This window comes from Ctenopharyngodon idella, chromosome 19, assembly GCF_019924925.1.
Source record: "Ctenopharyngodon idella isolate HZGC_01 chromosome 19, HZGC01, whole genome shotgun sequence".
Classification (NCBI taxonomy): domain Eukaryota; kingdom Metazoa; phylum Chordata; class Actinopteri; order Cypriniformes; family Xenocyprididae; genus Ctenopharyngodon; species Ctenopharyngodon idella.
Window position 1 is genome coordinate 24,344,886 of NC_067238.1, and position 23,721 is coordinate 24,368,606.

The 23,721-nt window shown below is 35.9% G+C and overlaps 1 protein-coding gene across 7 annotated transcripts in view; it reads left to right on the forward strand.

Moving 5' to 3' along the window:
• The window catches only part of spire1a (spire-type actin nucleation factor 1a), a 48,521-nt gene that overhangs the window by 19,871 nt on the left and 4,929 nt on the right, over window positions 1-23,721 (forward strand). Inside the window, exons 1-13 of one of the 7 annotated variants that reach the window (XM_051872326.1) lie at window positions 114-799; window positions 4,101-4,334; window positions 7,992-8,117; window positions 12,736-12,807; window positions 12,941-13,105; window positions 13,799-13,885; window positions 14,023-14,152; window positions 19,111-19,158; window positions 20,867-21,036; window positions 21,164-21,257; window positions 21,375-21,517; window positions 22,261-22,278; window positions 23,659-23,685. In XM_051872326.1, the coding sequence (XP_051728286.1) occupies window positions 755-799; window positions 4,101-4,334; window positions 7,992-8,117; window positions 12,736-12,807; window positions 12,941-13,105; window positions 13,799-13,885; window positions 14,023-14,152; window positions 19,111-19,158; window positions 20,867-21,036; window positions 21,164-21,257; window positions 21,375-21,517; window positions 22,261-22,278; window positions 23,659-23,685 (1,359 nt within the window). In that variant the 5' untranslated portion in view covers window positions 114-754. Of the gene's footprint in view, window positions 1-113; window positions 800-4,100; window positions 4,335-7,991; window positions 8,118-12,735; window positions 12,808-12,940; window positions 13,106-13,798; window positions 13,886-14,022; window positions 14,153-19,110; window positions 19,159-20,866; window positions 21,037-21,163; window positions 21,258-21,374; window positions 21,518-22,260; window positions 22,279-23,658; window positions 23,686-23,721 lie in introns of those variants that run through there. The other 6 variants (XM_051872320.1, XM_051872321.1, XM_051872325.1 and 3 more) reach the window with 6 other exon arrangements.

Below are 23,721 nucleotides of genomic sequence, written 5' to 3' on the forward strand. Positions count from 1 at the left end.
AATACATAAGAAATAATTTTTAAGTATATGCAATATAAGTCACCATGTTTAGTATTACTGCTATTAGTAAATTATTAATTTGTATTTTGATTTAAACTAATCATAATTATTGGGCAGAGGCAATTTACAAAACTAGCTAATGGTGTCTATTTAAAAGAATTTGTAGCAATTTTGCATGCACAAAACGTACAACAAATTCAAGCGCAACAATTTTAGCAAATTGTTAGGGTTATGAATATTGTTCATCCTCAAATCAGGCGTTGAGAAAAGCTTAACAAACTCAAGACTTGCCTCGGAGCAGTGATGTCATGTGAACTGGGCTGAGCGAACAGTAGCCTGTGTCTTCATTGTTTTGCATAGCGTGAGACAGAAAGAGAGCTCACAAGAGAGGAAGGGAGATGAAATATCAGTCCAAAGTGGGTTTGTGGGGGTTTGAGGGCTAGTTTTTATATCTGATATACATATGGGCCACTAAAACTAATTGTCTCCACTATCAGAAAATAAACAATGATTTAGAGCTGATCAGTATAAAAATGATATCATGCATGTCTATCATGTGCTTCTAACTGGATTTAGCCCTGTATGTGTTAGTGTGTCATGATGTTTCTCTTCTGTCACTTTCCCTCCACCATCACTGCTCTCTCTCTTACACTTATTCTTCCCTCATTCCTTCTGAGTCACAATCCTGGAGAGAAAACTGCAGAGAGAATAGTCCTGTGTTTCTCCACTCTTTCAGGACGTCTGCAGGAACTCGATGTTCTCACAGTCACACCCTCCACCGCTTCTGAGTTACATGCATGTAAGCGTAAAGGGTGCACTACCTTAAACTAGCACTACTGCAGGAAAAAGTAGCAGTCATTCTGCTTTTGTAAATCTTCAGAAGTTAATTGCATTTGTAATTTATGTATATGTATGTATATATGTGTGTGTGTGTTTGTAGAAGCAAGAAGCAAGTAAGTAAAAAATTAAGCCTGTCATATGTGGATCTGTTGTCTGGGTGTATTCAGCACAGGCAGCTCTACAAAGGCAAAACAATTACATTCAGCTTTAGGGCTGTTAGTTACTGACGTGTGCCAAACAACCTCTCCATTATTTAATAAATGATGAGCCACTCGATGAGCTGGCGCTGCATTTTGCATCATCATACTCCTTCTCTTCCTGACTTCCCCTTTTTAGTGAACTTATGTTATGTAAAAGCTCTGCCTCTCCCAGATGTGTAACTGAGGTGGATGTCTGATGTTTTGTTGATGTTGACCACACCTGAAAAAGCTGGAATAAAAGGGCATCAATGAAAGACTGTGTTTGTGACTGAGATTGTATAACGCATTGTTTACATGTGGGAGTGACAAAGAAACATGGAATAATACTGGAAAACTGAACAGGACATGTCTCAAACAAGTCAATATCTATCTATCTATATATATATATATATATATATATATATATATATATATATAATTTGATTTGTATTGGTTGATATAGAGTATTTACTGATCTATATTGAATTTTGTTTACTTATAAATATTAAATAGTATTAATATTATCAAAATTAAAGTTTAACTTCACAGATTTTCAACGCACTTTGTATTGTTACAATGTCGGTAGTATATGTAAATTAACAATGTTCACTGTTCACGACAGCATTTTGCTTCGGGTAGAACTGACAGAACAGCAGTTTCTTTGAGTTTTTTTCCCCTCCGTTTGGCCTAAAACACTGTGTTTGTGGTCATCCAGTTTTAATGCTGATTACAAACATGGAGGTTTTTCAGATTTTCTGTCACAGCATTCTTTCCATATTTACGATTGTGACTAAAAGTTTGCTAAGAAGTATTTCCTACTAAAGCAAGGCAGTATTTGACTCCGGTAAGCTTATAGCAGACTGGTGGGAGTGGCCTTGGATGGCAACATGACCAGTGCATTATGGGTGTCGAAGTTTTCCTACCTATTTGGCAAAAAGGCCTTTTTTTTTTTTTTTTTTCCTCTGTTTTCTCTAGTCAGGTAGCACCAATTTCAAATTTGTTTCGCCTTTCTAGTTTCTACTGTATAAGCAGCCAAGTTTTATTTAAAGCACGTTTTGCCAGTTGTGAAGTACTATTTTAATCTTTAAAAACAGTAATAATTTAATAACACTAAAATGTAATCTTTAGCAAGTCTCAAACTGAATATTTGCCCTTTTTTAAATGTTTTATTTTTGAATGATTTTACAAAATAGTATAAAATTTTATAGTAATTATAATTATAGTTATCATCTGTAGTAGCCAGAATTGTAATATAGATTAATCCCCATTTATAACATGACCACAGTGAAATAAAATTACTCATAGCTAGATATGAGAATTCTTTCATACTGCCCACTCCTAGCATTTAAGTGTTATTAAACAACTAAAAACAAGTCTGCTAGTAATGAATGAATCCTTGGCTGTTACACTGTTTAGGGCCCATTCTGTGTTTGCAGTCCCACGCAGGCTAGACTTGCTGGTGGCTTCTCAGGTCTGAATCATGTACTGAGCTCTTGTGTAGTGTATTACTGTACATAGAGGATTAGATTACATAAGAGCAGGACACTTATAATATTTGTTTTCCTCATGACAAGGATTAACGTCTGGAACACAGCATGTTATTAGCAGGTACGAACTACAGCAAATCCACGCCTGGAAGTGTGTCAATATTGATATAGAGATGAGCTGCTCTGATGAGTCTTGGTTTGTTCATCAGCGGTGGAAGTGGTGAAATGTTTAGGAGACATGATGCCCAGTGGTAAAGCCTCATCTGTTTGAGCGCTCTCTTACATAACAATAATTATGTTGGTTTTTATCTCCTCGCTGATAAGGTGTTTCGCATAAGCCCCTTTATAAACATAGTTAATTCTCTGTTACATGTTGGAGTTTTGTTTTAGTTTATTGACATAGGGTTGAGAGCAAATCTGTATCTAAATTATCTGTATTTTTCCTTATTTGAACTAGTTTGGAAGTTAACAGACCATCTTGTTGTTCAGAGATGTTTGCCAAACTTTTGCATGATGGCAAGATTGGCAAAATAGTTGGTTTTACCACTCTGTCAGTAATTGCATAATATAATTTGCTCTGCATGAGCTGTTCTTGCAGCTCAATTGTATTAGTTAGGTATTAGTTTAATTGATCGCTTGTTGGCTGTTGGGTCATGACAGTCTCCTGATGTGAACCCAAGCTTCAATGTTTCCCAGGCTGATTTTCAGTTGTCTCACGAGTACATCCGTTTCTGTTGCTTGAACTTACTCTGACATTATTGAATTGAACTGGTACAAACAACACTAGGACGGTCAATCAACTCCTTGATGGCTCATATTATAACAGGGGATCTTTGTGTCCACAGAAACAGTCAGGCACACGGTGGGTAACAGCATGGAAATGTGACTCACAGAAAGATATTCAGTTTTACACAAATTAAAAATTGCTGCTGTTTTTTTAGAAACTTCTTATCTAATTTGTCTAAATATGATTCAATATGAGTGAATGAATGAGTGAATGAATGAACAAATATTAATGTAAACAATTACATTTCCTACATTCATATAATATATGATAAATTAATAATATTATATATTTTTATATAATGTGTCAAGATTAATTTTAAATGAATACATAAATAAATATTAAATGTCCAACATTATTTAATATATTAACAGTTATTATAATTTTAATATTTATTAATGAGACAAATTTACAACAAAAATAAATTGCAAAGCATAAATAACTGATAAGGAATAATAAATATTGTTGAATGAATCTTGACAAGATAGATTTACCACAGATGACATAAATGCAGCACTGGCCTTACTGGGCCTTATTGTTGAGCCCTATTTGAGCCAAATATCCAGCGTTTGTCTGAATTCCCCCTCCATTAAACCATACAGGCCTCTGAGAGTCATAAGACTGTAATGAGGCTTATCCAAGAGGTTGTTGACTTTCTCTTTCTCTTGAGCTAGTCTGATGCCTTTTATCAGTGGTCATGATATGGGTTGTAAAATAAAGGTTTATGTCATAGCACGTGTTGCTTCTGATGTCATGGTTTATGGTTATTTATTCAGTAATGCATGATGAATGTGACTGTATGTGTTACAGATCATAGAGTCTCTGGGTATAATGATCTACAAGGCTTTGGATTACGGCCTGAAGGAGCATGAGGAGAGAGAACTCAGCCCTCCTCTGGAGCAGCTCATCGACCTCATGACCAACATGGCAGACACAGAAACAGACTGTCCTGATGAAGGATATGAGGCAACAGAAGAAGAGGATGAGGGAGAGGAAGAACCTGCAGAAGTCTCCAACATTCGTGGCTACCGTGACATTATTTCTGTAAGTATTGATAGATCATTATACATCGGGTTATAGTCAGGTTATAATGGGTCATAATCAATTTTATCGCAATTTTATTAAAATCTTAAAATATAATAATTTTATTAACTCTTTCCCCGCCATTGATGGAATTTTCCTTAATTTATCACACAACGCTTCCCCGCCATTGACGGAATTGTCTGGCAATCCATGTTTTCACTGTTATATGGTAGGGGGTGCTGTTAAGGCCCTGAAATATATTTAGGGTTAAGTTCTTTTTCGTTCTTCGTTTAGGGGTAAAACGAAGTTCAAAATAGGTGAGCCTCAGCGCACACCTCCTATTACGTTATCATCACGAACCAATGGTAGTACGAAGGTGTTTTGCAGCTGGAGCAAACTTTTCCTGAGAGTTTGCTTTGGCAAGCCATTGCAAACTCCCAAAACGAACTTCATTTTTGCCTGATTTTGTTCGAAATGTTCGTTCACTTCGTTCTTCGATTATGTTTGAAGTATAACGGGGTCTTAACGCATCTTCTGAAAGAGTACAGAATCTCTGGATCAAAAAACAAGTGAAGAAGAAGCAGAAACAAGCGATAGAAGCATTGCTTATGCACATGTAAAATAACGCGATCATCAAACATTAAGCAGCATATAAATCAAAACTGCCTAACGTTACCGAATAAAATGACGAACCCATGAAGAGTTAACAACGGTGAAGCTATGGGGTTGTTGATGGACTCAAATCTACTCCATCTATGTTTTGATCATCATTCTGAATCTGATATGGACGAAATCTCTGACAAAAATGCAATTTTCTCAGCTTTTTGTTTTTTTATGAAACCCACATTCAAGTATTGATGTGAGCAATAAGGTATGAGAGGCTGTGCTGTATCGTGAATAAGTCACGGCTGAAGGGCGTTGTTAACCCCTTCAGCTGTGACTTATTCATGATACAGCACTAGCCTTGAGTACCTTATTGCTTTTATAAAACGGTTACCACACAATACAATTATTAAAGCCAAAAATATGTAACAAAGCAACTTTCATGAAGTAAAATCTTATTAAAAGCCTTTCTTCCACCGGAAAAAATAGTCCCCGACCGTGAACAGCAACAGAAGTTACATTATTATGCCATTAGATGGCGGCAAAGACTGTCTTTATGAGTGTGTCAGTCAGTAGCGAAGACTTTTACATTTAAAAGACTGAATTGTTGTGAACACAGAACAAGACGCAACTGACAGAAGCTTTGACTAGTGACTGTCAGTCATGGGAAAACCCCTTGACTGTTAAAAGGACAAGATAATACATCGGACATTTAGACAGATTTTTTTATTATGAACATAGGACTGACCTGAAAGAAAATGCTAAATCTGAATGCAGGTAGTAAACTCGCTCACTCGATCTCTTTCTCACAATATTCTTGTACATAATACAGTAAGCTTCAATGAACAATATCAATTGAGAACATACAGTTTACGTTGCTAAGAGTGGTTGCTAAGGGAGTTGTGTAGTGATATACAGAAGTGGTCATAGCCATGTTTTATCGTGAATAAAACACAGCTATTGACCAATCAGAATCAAGGACAGGAACTAACCGTTTTATAAAAAAAAAAAAGAATACATGAAGCTAGAATAAAATGGTTGTTGTTGTTGTTTAAAATCAGAGGCTCTGTTCTTTCTTTTGATATATTGTATGTTCAGATATTCATACAACATATTCAAGGGTTCGAAAATTCTGGTGCTGAATGGCAACTAAAAAAAAAAAAAAAAAACGATGGCAAGGAAAGAGTTAATTCATTTAACTCTTAAAATTTTTAATTAAATATAATTTATAGCCTATAATCCATATAGAATTTTTAAATATTTTTAAATAAATAAAAAAAGTCCAGTTCCCCCCCCCCTTGTGGATCTTCGGAAGCAAAGTCTTCCTTGCAGATCCTGAGTTGGATTGATCTGTGTGAGTGTTATTTACTCTCAGCTGGTATTCATTATGCTGCTCCCTCCGGCCCACTCCAGTAACACATTACCCTGGGACTCCATAAAAGCCTTTAGACACTTAGCAGCAGTTCTTTTAAATTTATATTTATCAATACACTAATAGAGAAACTCTTTATGAAATGAGGAAAGAAAGAATATGACCAGACTGTGTACACACAGATACTAGATTTAGCATGAGTTAACATCAAAATAAGCGACACCTTTAACTTGTTATTCCCCATGAAAATACCCATGGAGTGATAAACAAACAAACAACATGCATCTGGTAATGGTCAGTTTGGGTCACAGTACGTTCTGCATTATTCTGCAGGGCCTTTTCAGGACTACTTAGAAGATAATGTCTGTCCTTCCATGCCTTCTTTTCTGTCTCTGACTTTAGTGGTGAGGTCGAGCACAGAAACGAACCATGACATTAGATTTCTCCGAGCTGACTGTCTTTATTTATACTCTGACTGGTAAAACCTTTTAAATTCTGTATTTAGACAGAGAAAGGTTTACAAAAACATAAGGAGGATGAGAACAGAAGATAGTGTACTACCGTTGAGACGTGCCTCTTTCATTATCTCAGCCCATTTGTTTGGAATGGGAAAGTAAAGGGACTTTGTCGAGTATTCTTTTAACATCCTCCTACATAAATGATTTTCCATTTTTGTCTATTTTCACTTCTTATCTCCCTCCTGTCAGGTCTAGCAGGTTTTTTTCCCCAGGTAGTATTCACTATCACTTGGCGTAGTCAGTATTCTCATCGAGCGTAAAAACACGTCATGGAGATTGTGAATCTGCGCTGTGTAAGACATTCCTGAAGAGGGCAGGGCTCATGGGAAGGTGTGGGGAAAAATGTCATTTAGCTGGTTGGAGGTGTCTTTAGTTAGAGTAATTGTGTATTTAAAATGCTTGTCATGCTCAAACTATTATACCTGGGACACTGAACTTTAAATGGGCCTGTGTTTTTGACCTGCTAGGCATGCAAGCTTTGGGTTTGGCTCTCAGCTATGTGCCAAAACATAATGTGTAATGCCAGGATTAACTTATTAGACAGATTCAGAAGATGATTTTCTTAAAGTCTGTAAAAGATGTAAGGATTAACTTATCAGACATAGTTGGAGATGACATTCGTTGACCTTAAAATGCACTTCTCTCCTCTGAAACCCAGTGAACTATTTTAGGAAAGAGACGACTTGACAAACAGAGCAATTACTAAAGATTTGTAGTCGTACTGTAACCAATTTGCTTGTGAATGGGGCAAAGAGGTGGGATGTTTGGGAGCATTTTTGTGTACAGTGTGTATATATAATATATATATATAATATATATATTATAGCAACATTCAAATGGGGAATAAAAATTAAAATTAAACATTATTGCTTATTTGGTCTCAATACAAGGGACAATAACATCTCAACATGTGGTCATATGATGGTTGCCCAAACAAATAAATGGTACTCTAAAATGGTACTCAAATAAATCGTTTGTGAGTAGATGAAAAACTAATAATTACTTAAATCATAAAAATGTTTTAAGAAATAAATAGATGCTTTTAAAATAAAAGCAATGTAAATAAAACACTTGAAATATTGATAATAAAATAATTTTAAAAAATTAAATCACTTAAAATGTCAGAGGTTCAGCTCACAAAAATGTTTGGGAATTCCAGCTCTAATGCTGTTTTCTCCTCTCCAGCTCTGCACGTCTCACCTCCCCAGCCCATCGGATGCTCCCAACCACTACCAAGCCGTATGTCGAGCCCTGTACGCAGAGACCAAGGAGCTACGCACCTTCTTGGAGAAGATCAAGTGTGCCAAAGAGGTAATGACCCTCATATAACACTCATATCTACTCAGTTATTTATGTGTGGGTCCAAAATGATCTTTTTTTTGGCACAACTGCCAAGTGCAAGAGTGAGTTAATTTAATGAGTTTTTTTAATCAGAAATACTTTTTTTTTTTTTTTTTTTATCAGATTTTTTTTTTTAGCTGAAGAGCTGTGTTCTCAGTTCTGTGTTATTTATGCCAAAAACAAAGCCGAAACAAATGAAAGGGTCAGCGTCTTACAATAATATTGTTGTGACAGGGTGAAAATCAAAACAGCCATAATAAGGTACAGTACTGAAAGCCTCATGAGGCTGTTTGTTTATCAGATAGAATAGGGTGAGTGGGCTGACTGCACAAGTGACTCATAAACAGGCCGTGGACTGTGGAGGTGGATTGAAACCAACAATGCTTTAGTGCAATATTACCTAACACATTGACGCACTGAAAAAATGGCTTTTTGATTTTACTCAATTTCTGGTCCCCCCTTTGCAGCTATAACAGCTTCCACTCTTCTGGGAAGGCTTCCCACAATATTTTTGAGTGTTTATGTGGGAATTTCTGTGCCTGTTCATCCTGTAGAGCATTTGTGAGATCAGGCATTGATGTTGGAGGAGAAGGCCTGGCTCGAAATTTCCATTCCAGTTCATCTCAAAGGTGTTTGATGGGGTTGAGGTCAGGCCAGTCAATTTCTTCCACACTAAACTCATCCAACCATGTCTTTATGGACATTGCTTTGTGCACTGGGGCACAGTTATGCTGGAATAGAAAAGAGCTTTCCCCAAGCTGTTCCCACTAAGTATAGCATTGTCCAAAATGTCCTGGTTTGCTGAAGGATTAAGATTTCCTATCACTGGAGGTAAGGGGCCTATAGTCCAACCCCTGAAAAACAGCACAATGTCATTATCCCTCCTCCACCAAACAATTTAGTCAGGCAGTTTTTTTTTTTTTTTGCTAATTTTAACGCCAGTGGAAGTTTGGAACTCTTCAGCTATGGAATCAGCAGAGCGTTGGCGACTCTTACTCATCGTGCGCCTCAGCTCTCTGTGTCCCTGCTCTGTGACTGTAAGTGGTCTTTCGCTCTGTGGCTGCTGTTCCTAAATGCTTCCACTTTCCAATAATACCACTTACAGTTGACCGTGGAATATCTAGCAGGGATGAAATTTCATGAACTGACTTATTCATGAACTTGCATCCTATCACAGCACCACACTTAAATTCACTGAGCCCTTCAGAACGACTAATTTTTTCACAAATGTTTGTAAATGCAGACTGCATGGCTTGGTGCTTGATTTTATACACCTGTGGGTCTGATTGAAACACCTGAATTCAGTAATTAAGAGGTGTGTCCCAATGCTTCTGTCCATATAAGCTGCTTCCCAATTCAGAGGCTGCATCCTTCGAAGACTGCATTTCAAAGGTCAATTGCGCCGGCGTGGCGGTACGAAGGCTGTACCAATTCAAAGGCTCATTCAAATGCGGCCTCGAAATGTGTCCTTCGTTTCCCAGGCAATGAAAGATACCCCAGAATTCATTGCGTGCCGGTGACGAGAGAATTGTTTTTGGAGAGAAATTGCCGGATTACACTTTCAAATGTAAATATTGGGTTTCAGATTTCTCGAATAATAATGTAATAAAATATATATATATATATATATATATATATATATATATATATATATATATATATATATAATATAAATATTATAAATATTATATATGATTTTAAGATGTGATTTTTATATAGTCTTTATACTCTTTATTATGTATATAAATGGACCACGGTGAACATATTTAGACAGGTTTGTTTTTGTTTTCAGACTGTTGAATATAACTTTCAAAAAAGTCCAGTACAAATGTTACTGCCGCTCATCAACGGCTGCTGTCACAGTTGTTAGGCGACAAGAACAGTCCTACGTAAGCTAGACCATCCCATTTAACAACACTTAGTACAACCTTGACAGCCTTCAAAGGTGTGGCCTTTGAAGGCTGAAATTGGGACGCAGCTAACATGTGTATCTCTCTCTCTCTCTCTCTCTCTCTCTCTCTCTCTCTCTCTCTCTCTCAATTCATTTCAATTTAATATTGCTTTATTGGCATTACTGTAAATAAAACAATATATCCACTTGCTGTCTCTCAGGCTGTGGCACATCCACACATATCTCGCAGCCTGTGCTGCTGTCTGTCCCTCTGCTAGTATTATCTTTATTTGTTCTATTTCAGTCAGGGCTGTAAATTCTTTATTAGGTTTATTTAGCTCTTATTGATCTAAATCTGACAGTGAAAGAGGAAGTGCATGTCTGTCTCAATCTCTCCTAATATAATGGTGTGCATTTATTTATATTAATAAGGCTCGTAAGAAGCAGTTTTAAGTGGATTGCTGTATGATCTCCCTACTCAGAAAGGCATGTTTAGCCCTTTTTAGTACAAAGTGTGGTTGTTTAAACTATAACATGTAATCAAGTGGTATGTGAACATGTAACATGAGCCTTATCCCACTGAATGTGTTCTTTCTCTCAAAGGCATTAGTTTGCATTAACCTGTTTGCTATAGCTCCTTACAGAACCGGAGCACCAAGTGGCACTGGGTGGAGGTCACATGTTGGTGGGTCGCAAATGAAACAGGAGCAGTTATCAGACAGAGCAGGGCTGCTCAATCCTGAACCAGAATCACACAGCTTAAAAAGCTAATCCAGGGCCCATTCACATGCTATCTGTCCTAAATAGTGTTAGAATTAGTGCAATTAATTGAACATTTAATTTAGTGTGGTTCTGGGATGATTTATTGTTTCTAGTGGATTTTCCAAGTGTCTATTCCCACAACCTCTTAAACTGCAGAAAGAGTTTGTGGTGATTTTCTTTCTTTTTTTCTCATTGTCAAAATGTCAAGGCCGAAACTGCAGTGGACGTTTTTTAATGTATGAACTTAAAAGTAAAGTAGTAATGAATTAAGCTAGCCTAGATGTTATCGATGTTAAAACTTATATACACTATAAAAAATTGATGTAGAAACAATTTTCACTCAGAAATTGCTAGTAAATTTCACAATTACAAAGAATCTGCAATTAACACATTGAATAAAACAAAGAAAGACTAAAATAGTATTAATTAACAAATTGCATATGGCTTGTGAGTAATACAAGTATGAGAATTTCTTTGCAGCCCAGGGGTGCGTTTCCCGAAAGCATCGTTAGTCAACTATGCTTGTAAGTCCCATTGAACTCTATTGGTAACTTGTGACCATAGTTTGCTTTGGGAAATGCACCCCAGATTAATTGCTCAGTTGCATATTACTGGCAAATGTGTTATATCAAGTTTTGCACTAAACGCTGCACCATAGTAGATTTGTAGGAGCTGGATTTAATGAGCACCCCTGCTTTAGAGAAGAAGAGGAGTGTAGAGAGCGAGTGGAAAGGGGCAGAAACAGGCAGAATCAGCCATGTGGTTCTTTTGATCTTTGCCAGATTGGCAGAAATAGTCTCGCTCTGATGATTCAGAGCGTTTTTTCTCTGTTTCTTTTTCTTTCTTATGCATGAATGAATTGCTTCTTTTTGGATTGTGTTTTGTGATGCAGCACAGTTGTGTTTGATTTTAAGAGATCAGACTCTTTCTGCTCAGATATTAGCTCCGTCTGTGTGTTTCTGTTCATTCATGCTAAATCCGCGTCAGGGCTGAGTAAACCCCAGAGGGGACGCACACTTCTGCTTTGAGTTCTTCTGAGGTGGGAAGACTGCAAACTCACCAAAGAATTTAATAAGCAATCCAAGCGGCAGCAAAAGAATGATTTATTGTTCTGACCATAAGCCTGGCTTACATAATTCGAAGGCTATGCTGAAAAAAATCCAAATTTAATCATACACAATTTCATTTGTTCTGTCATGGTAAATCTCATTTATTTTGTCTTGAATGTCAAACCACTCAAACTCAAAACAAACATATTCTGGGATAAAGTTTACTAAACACGTTTTTATAGTTTGTCGATTAACAGTTGCAGGTGACGCAGCCATTACCGCCATCATGGATGCTGTTGTCCCAGCTTAAACCCTGTGTGGAAATGACCTTTTGCCAATGTAGTGTAGACTAGTTAAAGTAGTTAAAGACTGCATTAGCTGCGTATTGATCATGCTTCAATATTGATTACCTAATATTGTCCTGCTTACTGGGATTTTATGTCACATGAGAACAAATTGATTTACAAACAAGCCAGACCCACAATGGTTAAAGCGACATTGACTTTTTCTTATTTTAACACCAGACTGAGGACAATCGAGGTCATTCTACATCTGTAACCAAAGAAATTCTGAACACATTTTATGGAGTATGTCCTTTGTTTTCTATTACATTGTGACATAAGGCCTCTATAAATATTTTTATATTTTTAGGAAAAAATACTTTAAAGATTTTAAAAATATGTTTTAAGAAATATGTTTTTATATATTTTTGGAATTTTTAAAAAATATTTAAGGGGAAAAATATATTCTTCATAGGGAAAAAATATTAAAAAAAAATATTTCTAGGATTTTTTTTGCCTTGATTTAACTTGCAGGATTTTCACATCCCTCTTTTGAAACCCTGGGAATATGCCTTAAGATCTTTTTCTGTCTTTTTCTTTCTCAGAATTTACGAAAGATGGAAGGAGAAACAGAGCAGCCCGTCAAAGACCTGAATGAGCTGCAAAATGCTGACTGGGTAAGAGCAATCCCATAAGCCCATTCCTCATGAATGCATAATGGTGCTGAATGCATTCAGATTGAGCACTGTTAAGAGTGCGCATTGGTTCAGGGCAGTCATAAGCCATGGCTAAGTACGTGTTTTTCCACAGGCACGGTTTTGGGTGCAGGTGATGAGGGACCTGAGACATGGTGTGAAGCTGAAGAAGGTCCAGGAGCGTCAATATAATCCTCTACCCATCGAGTTCCAGCTCACGCCTTATGAGATGCTCATGGACGACATCCGCTCCAAACGCTACAAACTTCGCAAGGTCATGGTTAGTGTGCACGTGTGTAGATAAATATGACTGGATACTCCAGGATGTTTTCAGAGCATATCGTGTGATGTCAGCATCTGTGATCAAAATCATTTTTAATTTCTCCATGAACAAACAAGCATGAGTCACTATTTTGTACCAACAGTACAGTCGCACAGTTCAATTCACTTTTATTGCTGTTTGTTACAGATATCATAAACCACAACAATGTTTGCTTTGCTTATCAGAATTCAAGCAGGCTTATTTCTGAAGCTGCAGGGTAGAAAAATATTTTATAGGGTTGAACAGGATTAAGTGAATGACACTGGAGTCAGTATATCAAGATGGCTGGAGGTTATTGTTTAGAAATAGACATATAAGGTTGCAAAACTTTCAGAGAGCTGCCACGTCAGAGTCAACGTCTTATATGATAGGCCAGTTTGAACCGAGTGAGGTAATAGGTCAAATTTTTATTCAACAAGCACACCTTTGCCTCCAGTTATTAAAGCTGAGACAATAGGACATAGCTGTCAATAATATTATTTTGATGCATTCTTCAGACAGGACACTTGTTTGAAATGCGTCCAGTGCATTCTTTTCTGACTCTCTGACTTTCTGACTGCAAATGACATTGGGTTTTAGTTCACTGACATGTGCTTATTGTAAAGAGCCTGTCTGACCTTTGACCCCTGCTGTGCCTCCTTTTTGCTGTAGGTCAATGGTAACATTCCTCCGAGGTTAAAGAAGAGTGCCCACGAGATCATACTGGAGTTCATTCGATCCAGACCTCCACTGAATCCTGTGAGCATGAAAACATACACTGACTTTTGGTCATATGTGAGCTGGAGTATCTTTAAAATGAAGTGAAACTATTCTGACAAATTATACACCTATTAACAGAAAAATTTCAACCTTTGTGTGTTTGTATGTGCTTTAAGGTTTCTGCTCGTAAGCTAAAGCCTCACACTCCAACACCTCCAAGCCTTCATGAACGTATCCTGGAAGAGATCAGGTCGGAGAGAAAGCTGAGGCCTGTCTCACCTGATATGATCCGTAGGAGTCGACTCGGTTAGTGCAGTTTCACACACTTGTTCACATCATATAAGCATATGACTAAAAACATAAGCTAGACTACATATACTAATAAAAAACACTGCCATTTTTAATTCTGGAATTATATACACTACCAGTCAAACATTTGAGGACATCCACTCTTTCTTTATTTTTATTATCTTCCCCATTTTACCAATTTTATAATAATAATAATAATAATAATAATAATAAAGTTATCAGAACTATGAAATAACACAAACGGATGCATGGACATTATGTAGTGACCAAAAATGTTGCTTTTCCTTCACTAACTAGTCCAACTTGTCCATAAAAAAGAAAACATTACACATAATTATGTTATAAACAACTGTTAAGCATTGTATAATACTAAATTTTTTATTTTTTTTTAATTAAAAATTTTTAGTCTAATTAATTACATGACGTGGCGATAAATTGATTGCAAATGAATCACACATTAAATTTGGCTGAGAAATTATCCTCAAAAGATTATATTAAGTCATTATTGTGTAAAGCATCAAATAAACATTACAAAAAGTAGATTCACAAACTTTTGGACCATGAGGTTGAGTAAATGATAAGTGAATTTTAAATTTTATTTGGGGTTAACTATATCTTTATTTATTTTATTTTTTTATTAATATGGAAATATGATATTTTTTAAATGAAATTATACTCTAAATAAGAAACTAAAACTGCCAGTGGGTGGCAGTAAATGTCTAATTCCTTCCATTCGATATATGTTAAGATATTCAAATGTAGGCACAGTTCTAAAGATTTAAGCATAATCAAAAGGTTTTTAAGATCATGGGAAACATTTTAATCAAGTGTGTCCACATTTTTGACTGCTAGTGTTCATCATCTTGTCCCCATGTTTATCGTTCTGTGCACAAATATTTTTCCAAATGCATTCTATTCATATTCTATATCCATTATTTATTTTAAATAGCGTTGTATACACTCAAACCTAGTTTCATGCTGTGTTAGTTAACCTAAATATCAAATATATCAGTCATGTTGGACGGAGGTGAGTACTGTATGTGTCGATGTGATAGAGATTGACCTCAGGTCATGACAGACAGCAGTACAGATGTGTGACAGTGTGTCATTCTCATGCATGGCTGCTTGTGTTACACTGAACCATTTGTGTTCACTAACAGTGTCTCTAGTACAGCCATGTGTCTCTAATTATGTGCAGCCCATTTTATTTACAGCTGTAAATCACTAATATTCCTCACCTTGGATTGATACTGTATGTTTTTTTTAAATGTATTTATTCACATTAATACATTAGATTCATGTACCATACTGTACATCAGCTCCATTGAGGTTATATAGAGGGTACAGTGTATTTGCCATGAGATTTGGTCTCGTGGTGTTATTTAGGATTCAATAGTTACAGATTGTAAGGTTTTAAGTTGAATGTGTGCATATACATAAAGACCTTTAGACTCTTTGTGTGGATGATTGTACTGTTACACAAGCATGAATATGGCGATCATTATATCGGACTGATCCATGTTGGATAAATATCTCAGATTTAAGTTGCTTGCAACAGACTTAATAAAGCCTAAAGTTTGCATGAATGTATTTTCAGTTTGTGTGGTGAAAAGAGTGTTGTTTTCTCCATCTGCCTAAAGAGACAAAGTTCAGTGTCTACAGTCTATAAACCTTTAAAACTTAAAGGAGATTATCATAAATATCTGATTCTGTTATGTAAATAGTTTGACTGTACTTCAGCATTTTAAGCAATTTAGTGGTTGCCCAGTGCAAAATTGTGAGAATAAAAATGTTTTTTTCATTCTTGGTCTTAAAATAGTTTAAAAAGTTGATTTGGATGCCACTGGTTGTGTGAATGTGCTATACATTATATGTTGTCAGAAAGCTTCACCAGTCCTTAGTTTCGTAATGTGAATCGTAGTTTTGACAGTTTCACCTGTATAGTGGTTGTCTGGAATGAAATGTAAAAAATAACATGTATTCTTTCTTGATCCTAAAAGAAATTACATGTTGTTTGGCTGCTCGGTTGTAGAATTGTGTTCCTGTTTATTAACAGATTTACAGAACAGCATCCTTTATATCTGACATTGAATGCATTTACATTTAATGCCTTGTTTTAACCCATGGCTTTATTTATCTTCTCCTCCCTCTCTCTTCATCCATAACCTCTGCCTCTCTCACAGTAATACGCCCACTTAGCATGTCTGTCAGTTTTGACTCATCAGGTAAAGACTTCACTGTGGCTTTACCGCTGTCAGCTCACTGACCCTCCAGCTTCTGTGGTTGTGCCTCCGTAGTTGCTCCTACCCTCATGTCACACTCCTCTGGTGGTGGGGTTGTGGCATTGAACCTTATAGTCCTCAGAGGAGGAAGAGGACATGGCAGTGCATCCAGTCTAAAGGAAATCCTTCTTACATTATCAGGATTGCGAGTCGGTTTAGACAGGATCGGATTCTGGAAAGGCTGGAATACACTACACAACTTGTGCCCCTATTTGCAGTCTGGACAAGTTGATAGTTGAGTCAGTCTACAGATGTTGGTCAGGTTGAGTTGACCGATTTTTCACATAGTGTATGATGGACATAGTGTATGATGGACACAGACTCAGATTTTTTTAGCTTCAGACTCTGATTCCATTCAGTCTGAGAGGAGATCAAATATGTTTTGAGGTGATTTTAGAACACATTGTTTTCATATTGTTTCAGAATGACTTTCATGAAAGTCTGGAAGTGTGTGATCCTCAGTCATTTACACCATGTCTACACCGGACGCGACAGCTTGAGGGCGTCTACACTAGATGCGACCGTTGCAAATCCATTTGTTCTTCATGTCAGAAGTAGCGCATGCTCTTGAATTATGTCAGAAATGGAGCAGGGCATCAGTTTACTGAATTTGTAAAGTGTAGACAGCATCACTGATTGTAATGAGTTCTATTTGCTTTTGTCACGTCGTGTTGTGCTGTCTGTATCTGGTGTAGACACGGAGTTAGTGTATGATGCACAGTGTTTCTCTGTAACCGTTCACAAAGTTGTCAAGTGTATGATTGCTAGAGTTTTAAAATCAGTTCAGATTTTAAAAAGTCATGTAGTTTATTCCAGTTACAAGGTAACTTACCATAAAAATTATCTATGTTATCAGTTATTCCAATTTTAGCTCAGGTCTTTAAAGGTTTATTCTGAAACTTCTGGCTAACCAAGTAAGACACATTCAAACAAATGAAACCCAGAAATCAATTAAATTGTGGACTCTCTTCCAGGTTTGTAGGCATCGTTAATACATTTAGTGATTGTTGCTAAGATTGACTTGGATACTCATTGCTGTGGCCTGTCAATGGAGAATAACTCTCATTTCCTGGTTCTAATTATAATTCTTAATGACCAGATGATATGCTTAACTATGAATAGACTTTGGTCATAGTATAGACCATATTTAATTTGACTCCAATGAAAATGAGGCATACATAGATATACAGTAAATATTCTGTTTAATATGTTATATTGTTTTTACCTGATTATCAATCAAATGTGTAAATTGTTGCATTAAGTACAGAAATTAATATTTGTTTCATTTAATTAATAATTTATGGTAGTATCAATTTGGCAGTGTTTTTTTTTTTTTCACCCACTTCTCCCTAGAAAGTAACAACCAAATGCATAATAATATGCGTAAAACTATAGTCAGATTTGTTTTTTTAGTTCTTGCTGTTAAAACAATGGAATAAAATCATTTGTGAAATAGTTTAAAAACAATTGCGTTACATTCATTTAATTCATAGTACAGTGTCAGTACATTAATTTTGAAAGCTTTCCAAATTTCCAAGTTTTCCAAATTTTTTTCACAGACACTCTGAGCTCCCCTTTGTATCCCCCGGGGAGTAAAAACCTTGATTTAAGGAACGTTCACACTAGTTATGTTTCCATCCCAAAATTTTTTTTTTTTTTTTTGGAAGAATTGGACTGTCGTATAAAACAAACATTGTCATGTTATCTTGCATTCAGAGGTGAATACCTGATGTTTGGGAACACAATTGTGTGAAACTGTTCTGGCTGGTAATTACACCAAATTATTTTGATGACAGCCTTTGGCTCAGGTATTTCAGAATATTGACAATATGATGGTGTGCAATGAGAGGGGTTCGCCGGTTAGTCCAGTTATCCAAGCACATGATCTGTTGAGGCAGTCACGTTATTTTTTTTTTTCTTTTTCTTTTTGCACATACATGAATTTTCTGGTAAATGTGTTTCCATTATAGTTAAGTCAGAGGTTTTGTTACAGAATAAAAAAAAATCCACCTCAATTGAGCACAGATGTTTTTTATGTGGATTTTGAGATTTTATGTGGTTCTTGTCGTTTCCATTGTGTTTTTTTAAATGCATATAAAAATACATGGATGGAAACATAGCTACTGACAGCATTTTGCAGCAACATAATTCATTTCCAAGTTGGCAATTTCTGACAACATGAGTTAACAGCAAGCTCAACTTTTACGCAAATGGAAGCAATGGAAAGGTTGATTACTCTGTGTTAAATGAATAAAGCCCATTAAGCGGGCTGTATTTCTTTCCTTCGCAGCCTTGTTTTCATTTGCGTTATATAAAACAAACCATATAAGCGAAGGTCTATAGTTTTTAATCTAAAACAGTTGCTCCTAGCCTCCAATATGGCTGTTTGCACTGGACTTTCCTCTGTAATTCCTCCCTCTGCTTTAGCGCACAGTTCTTTCCACCTCCATATCCCACTAATCCTCTGTCATGTATGGCTGCTGCTTCTGTGTGGCTACACTGTGTTTGTGCTTCGTTGTGCTGATGTTACAGTCACAAGTGAGCCTCAGAGCTGCTGATTGTTTAACCTAAGTGTGGTTTACACTTATATATTAGCTTACTGTGTGAAAGTCAGGTGCAGAAAGACCTGTTTTGTGCTTTTGGGATCATATTGAAAAATATGTTCCTTTTTAGGCGCAGGCAAAAGTATGAGCACCCCACAGGACTTGTTCCGAAGCTCAGGTAAAGTATTCCTGACGCAAACATGACTGTCATATCGCCTCTGAGCCCAGTGTGAGAGAAATGCCTGGGTTCTGAGAGCTTGTGTATGAATCAAACACAGATCTCACAGAATTAATTTCTGAATGAGGATTAGTCTAGTTTAAGAGGGGTTATGTAACTCTGAGTCCACAAGCATCAATATTTAATATGCTGCAATGTTTATTTTTATACTCTGTCCATATAAAAAAATCTCTTTTCTAGAAATATCTCACTTGAGCCTCTAATGACAAGGAATATTGACAGATGGATGTTTTTTTTTTTTTTTTACATTGAATATTTGTTTTCTTAATATATAAATGATCAGCATCTTAGCTGTAGTATACTGGTCTTTATATCTTTGATAATCTGATTGTATGCTTTTTTTTGTGTGAGAGTCCCGTACATTGTATGTAGTTTAAGTCTGTATGAGACCATCTAGTGTTTGGTGTCATAGAGATTTCCACTTTCATTCAAAAGTTTGGCATTTGGGTTTTTAAATTACTTTTTAGATGAAATGAGTACTTTTATTCAGCAAGGACACTTTTAAGTTGATCAAAAGTGACAGTAAGGACATTTTTAATGTTACAAAAGATTTGTATTTCAAATAAATGCTGTTCTTCTAAACTTTCTATTCATCAAAGAATCCTAAAAAAAAAAATTGTATTGTGGTTTCTAGAAAAAGTATTAAGCAGCACAACTTTTTTTTTTTTTTTTTTTTTTTACATTTAATGAGCATCAAATCAGAATATTAGAATGATTTGTGAAGGATCATGTGACACTGAAGACTGGAGTAATGATGCTGAAAATTCAGCTTTGCCATCACAGGAATAAATTACTTTTTAAAATATATATATTCAAATAGAAAACACTTATTTTTAAATTGTAATAATATTTCACAATATCACTGTTTTACTACATAAAATAAATGCAAACTTGGTGAGCATAAGTGACTTCTTTTAAAAACCATATCAAAATCTCAACGACCCCAAACTATTGAACCAAAGTGTATTAAACGTCATCAATACTTAGACATAATGTCAATTGTGACTTTTTGTGTCAGTCACACTGACTTAATTGTCTTCTATTGACTTGATTTTTTAAATTACACTATTTTAATTTGCTATGGACATCAATGCAATATAATTTTATCACTATATTCTACTGTTCATAATCTTGTCAGATTGGATTTCAAGTCTGTTTTGTAGCAATTCGAGACATGTATTGTATTACTAGCTGTGTCTGGATGCACTCGTTTTTCCTTATAGTGAAATATGTGCATTTGCTATGTAGTCAAAGAGTGAACAAGTTAGTGAACTGCTTCTTTCACAGTATATCCATGAATGTGTAAATACAGTAACTCATGCGCCTTATGAGTTAAGAAACACAGCGAGATGCCATGATGGGCAAAATTTCCAGTTTTCCTTCCTCACTTTCCACTCTGACTGTTTGGAAACTTCTCAGCTGTTGAAAAAGAAAGTTTCTTAGCATCATGCTGATGCTTAAGACATTACTGTGGCAACCAGACAGATGCAAACAATTTCAATGCGAGAACTGTTAGTACTCAAGATCAGATTCAATAAACAATTTGTAACTGGGTGTGGTGTAAACAAAGTCTACTTTTTCCTAATGTGCCAGCCATTGCTGTCCTGATTGGTGTCTGATTATGTCCATAATGTCCACCCACACACAGACATCCCTGACGGACCCCGAAAGTTGGCCGTCAGCACACTGTCCCTGGCCAATGGCACATCGCCAGCTCGGAGCCCCGTTAACGGAGTAGCCGGAGGTCAGCCGCTGTCCCAGAGGAAGAGGTTACTCAAAGCACCTACGCTAGCCGAGCTTGACAGCTCAGACTCTGATGTGAGTGTGTTTTATATTTTCTAAATTGCAAGAACCCTGCCAAAATGTTGAACCAGACTTCTAGGCCAATCCCATAGGACTCAATCTGAACTTGATTGTTAGCAATAATCTCTTTTTCTTACTCCAGGAGGACCAAAACACTCAGAAATCTGATAGCAGCTCCAGCATATCGACCTCACTGGTTGAAGACACATCTCCAGAGTCCATCATGGGCAAAAAGAGTAAGAACCATCATGAAATATCTAGAACTTTGTATTTGCAGTCCAACAAAAACATGTCATTGACTTGCTGGTGGTTCTTCAACTCAATTTTTGCCCTCCATTTTTCTTTTTCCCCAGTTCCCCCACAGTTCCTGCCTATATCTTCCACTCCTCAACCTGACAAACGTATCGCTCCGCAGAGAAGGCACTCCATAGAGAAAGAAGCTCCCACCAACGTACGGTCTTTCCTGCCTCCATCTCGCCAGAACTCCAAATCTCTGGTAACTGCAACAAAGTCTTCCTTTAGCTCCATGTTTTTGACATGCTTCTGCCTACAAAGTTGTTTTTCCTTGAGGGGATCCCAGGACAGTAAATGAGAGTAATTTAGTGTAGAGCAGTCCGTTGGCTGCAGGCTGTGGTCACACTTAACTGTCCTGAGTCTTGTGAAAGTATAATTAGATTCTCAGGATTCTGTCCGGTGCCACAGCATTGCAGGTCCTGAGTGTGGAGAGAGAGAGAGTTAAAGGAGAACTTGTGCTTTCATTTTCAATTCAGAAGCCCAATTAAAGGCTAATCTATGCCATGCAGCTGCTTAGGGGGCTTGGGTGTATTGTTAGGGGGCACTGAATGCCCTAGTTCTCATCTCATTCACACATTGAAAGCTGCTACGATGATGATACACATGTCGAAAGGGAAAGATTTTCAGGTGAATAATGACTTGCACGACCTACATAAAAAAAAACTTTGAACGGTAGTGCATCATATAATATATCCACCTTGATATATTTATTACATGAAGCTTAATTTATAAAGAACGGACAGCTTCAGATTTAGTCATGCTGACTGTAACTCAGTGCTGATTGCGAAACCTCTGAGGTCTTTGAACGGTTGTAAATTTGACAATCACATACAGTAAAATGATTCTTAAAACCTTCTAGATAGTGAGCGATACTGTAGTTTTATTGCAGTGTACTAGATAGAGAGCTGTAACTGCTCTGCTTTCCTTTTCTGCCTTACACTGAAGCTGTCTTCGGACAACAAGGTAAAGCACACATCTTCCTCATTCTCATGCCCACATGATGTTATGTTGGAGGAGTCATTTCATCACTATTTCACCTGCAGTGAGATGGCTTTATCAGTGTTTCAGCAGGGTGGTTGCTTCATGTGTGCATGTTGCACAATGTTGCATGGCCAGTATAGAAAGCTGCAGAAGGAAATGGCCTGACACTAAAATCACTTCAGTTACCCGTCATCATGATTTTATGATCATAACGGAAGACAACATTGCTCAACAAACATCCTCCTTTTGAATAATGCTCAAGTTATGTGCATCATTCAAAGAGTGTTAGATTTAGATAAGTAAGATTTAAATAAAAAGGTGAAGTAAGGGATAAGGGAGAGAGCCGCAGTCATTTTTGCATTATATTATATTATATTATATTATATTATATTATATTATATTATATTATATTATATTATATTATATTTTTGTTTAATATATACATGCATATGTGTGTATTTATATATACATAATAAATATACACAGTACACACACATATTATGTAAACAAACTTTTATTTTGGATTAATTGTTTGACAGCACTAATTATATTATATTATATTATATTATATTATATTATATTATATTTAGTGCTGTCAAATGATTAATCGTGATTAATCGCATCCAAAATAAAAGTTTGTTTACACATAATTTACAACCTGAATTCCAGAAAAGTTGGGACGTTTTTTTAAATTTGAATAAAATGAAAACTAAAAGACTTTCAAATCACATGAGCCAATATTTTATTTACAATAGAACATAGATAACATAACAAATGTTTAAACTGAGAAATTTTACAATTTTATGCTCATTTCAAATTTGATGCCTGCTACAGACATGCATATATATATTTAACAAAAATGTATTACATTTATATATAAAATATTTATATTTATATATAATATAAGTTATATATAAGTATACATGTAAATATTTCTTAATTAAACTTAATTAAATTATGTGTGTTTATATATACATAATAAATATACACAGTACATATATTATGTAAATACAAACTTTTATTTTGGATGTGATTAATCACGATTAATCGTTTGACAGGACTAATTATATTATATTATATTATATTATATTATATTATATTATATTACATTAAACAACAATTTGATTAAAGATATCCAGTGTGCTATTAAAATAGTTTAGTCTTTACTTTTTCTTATACTGGCTTAGTGTTTCTTAGACTCTGTCTATGTAAAATATACTTTCATTTACTTTTATTTAACATTTTCTTGATTTATAACATTTAGGGAGCATCGGTGACAATTTATGTTTTTGTACCTGAAACTATACAGCTGTTAATTTTCAACAAATACCAAATAAAAGCCATGTTGTTTCCTTTGGTCAGGCTCACGCATTAGGCAGCGGTCGTATGGTACGTCCCATCAAACTACATATTACTGATTCCGCA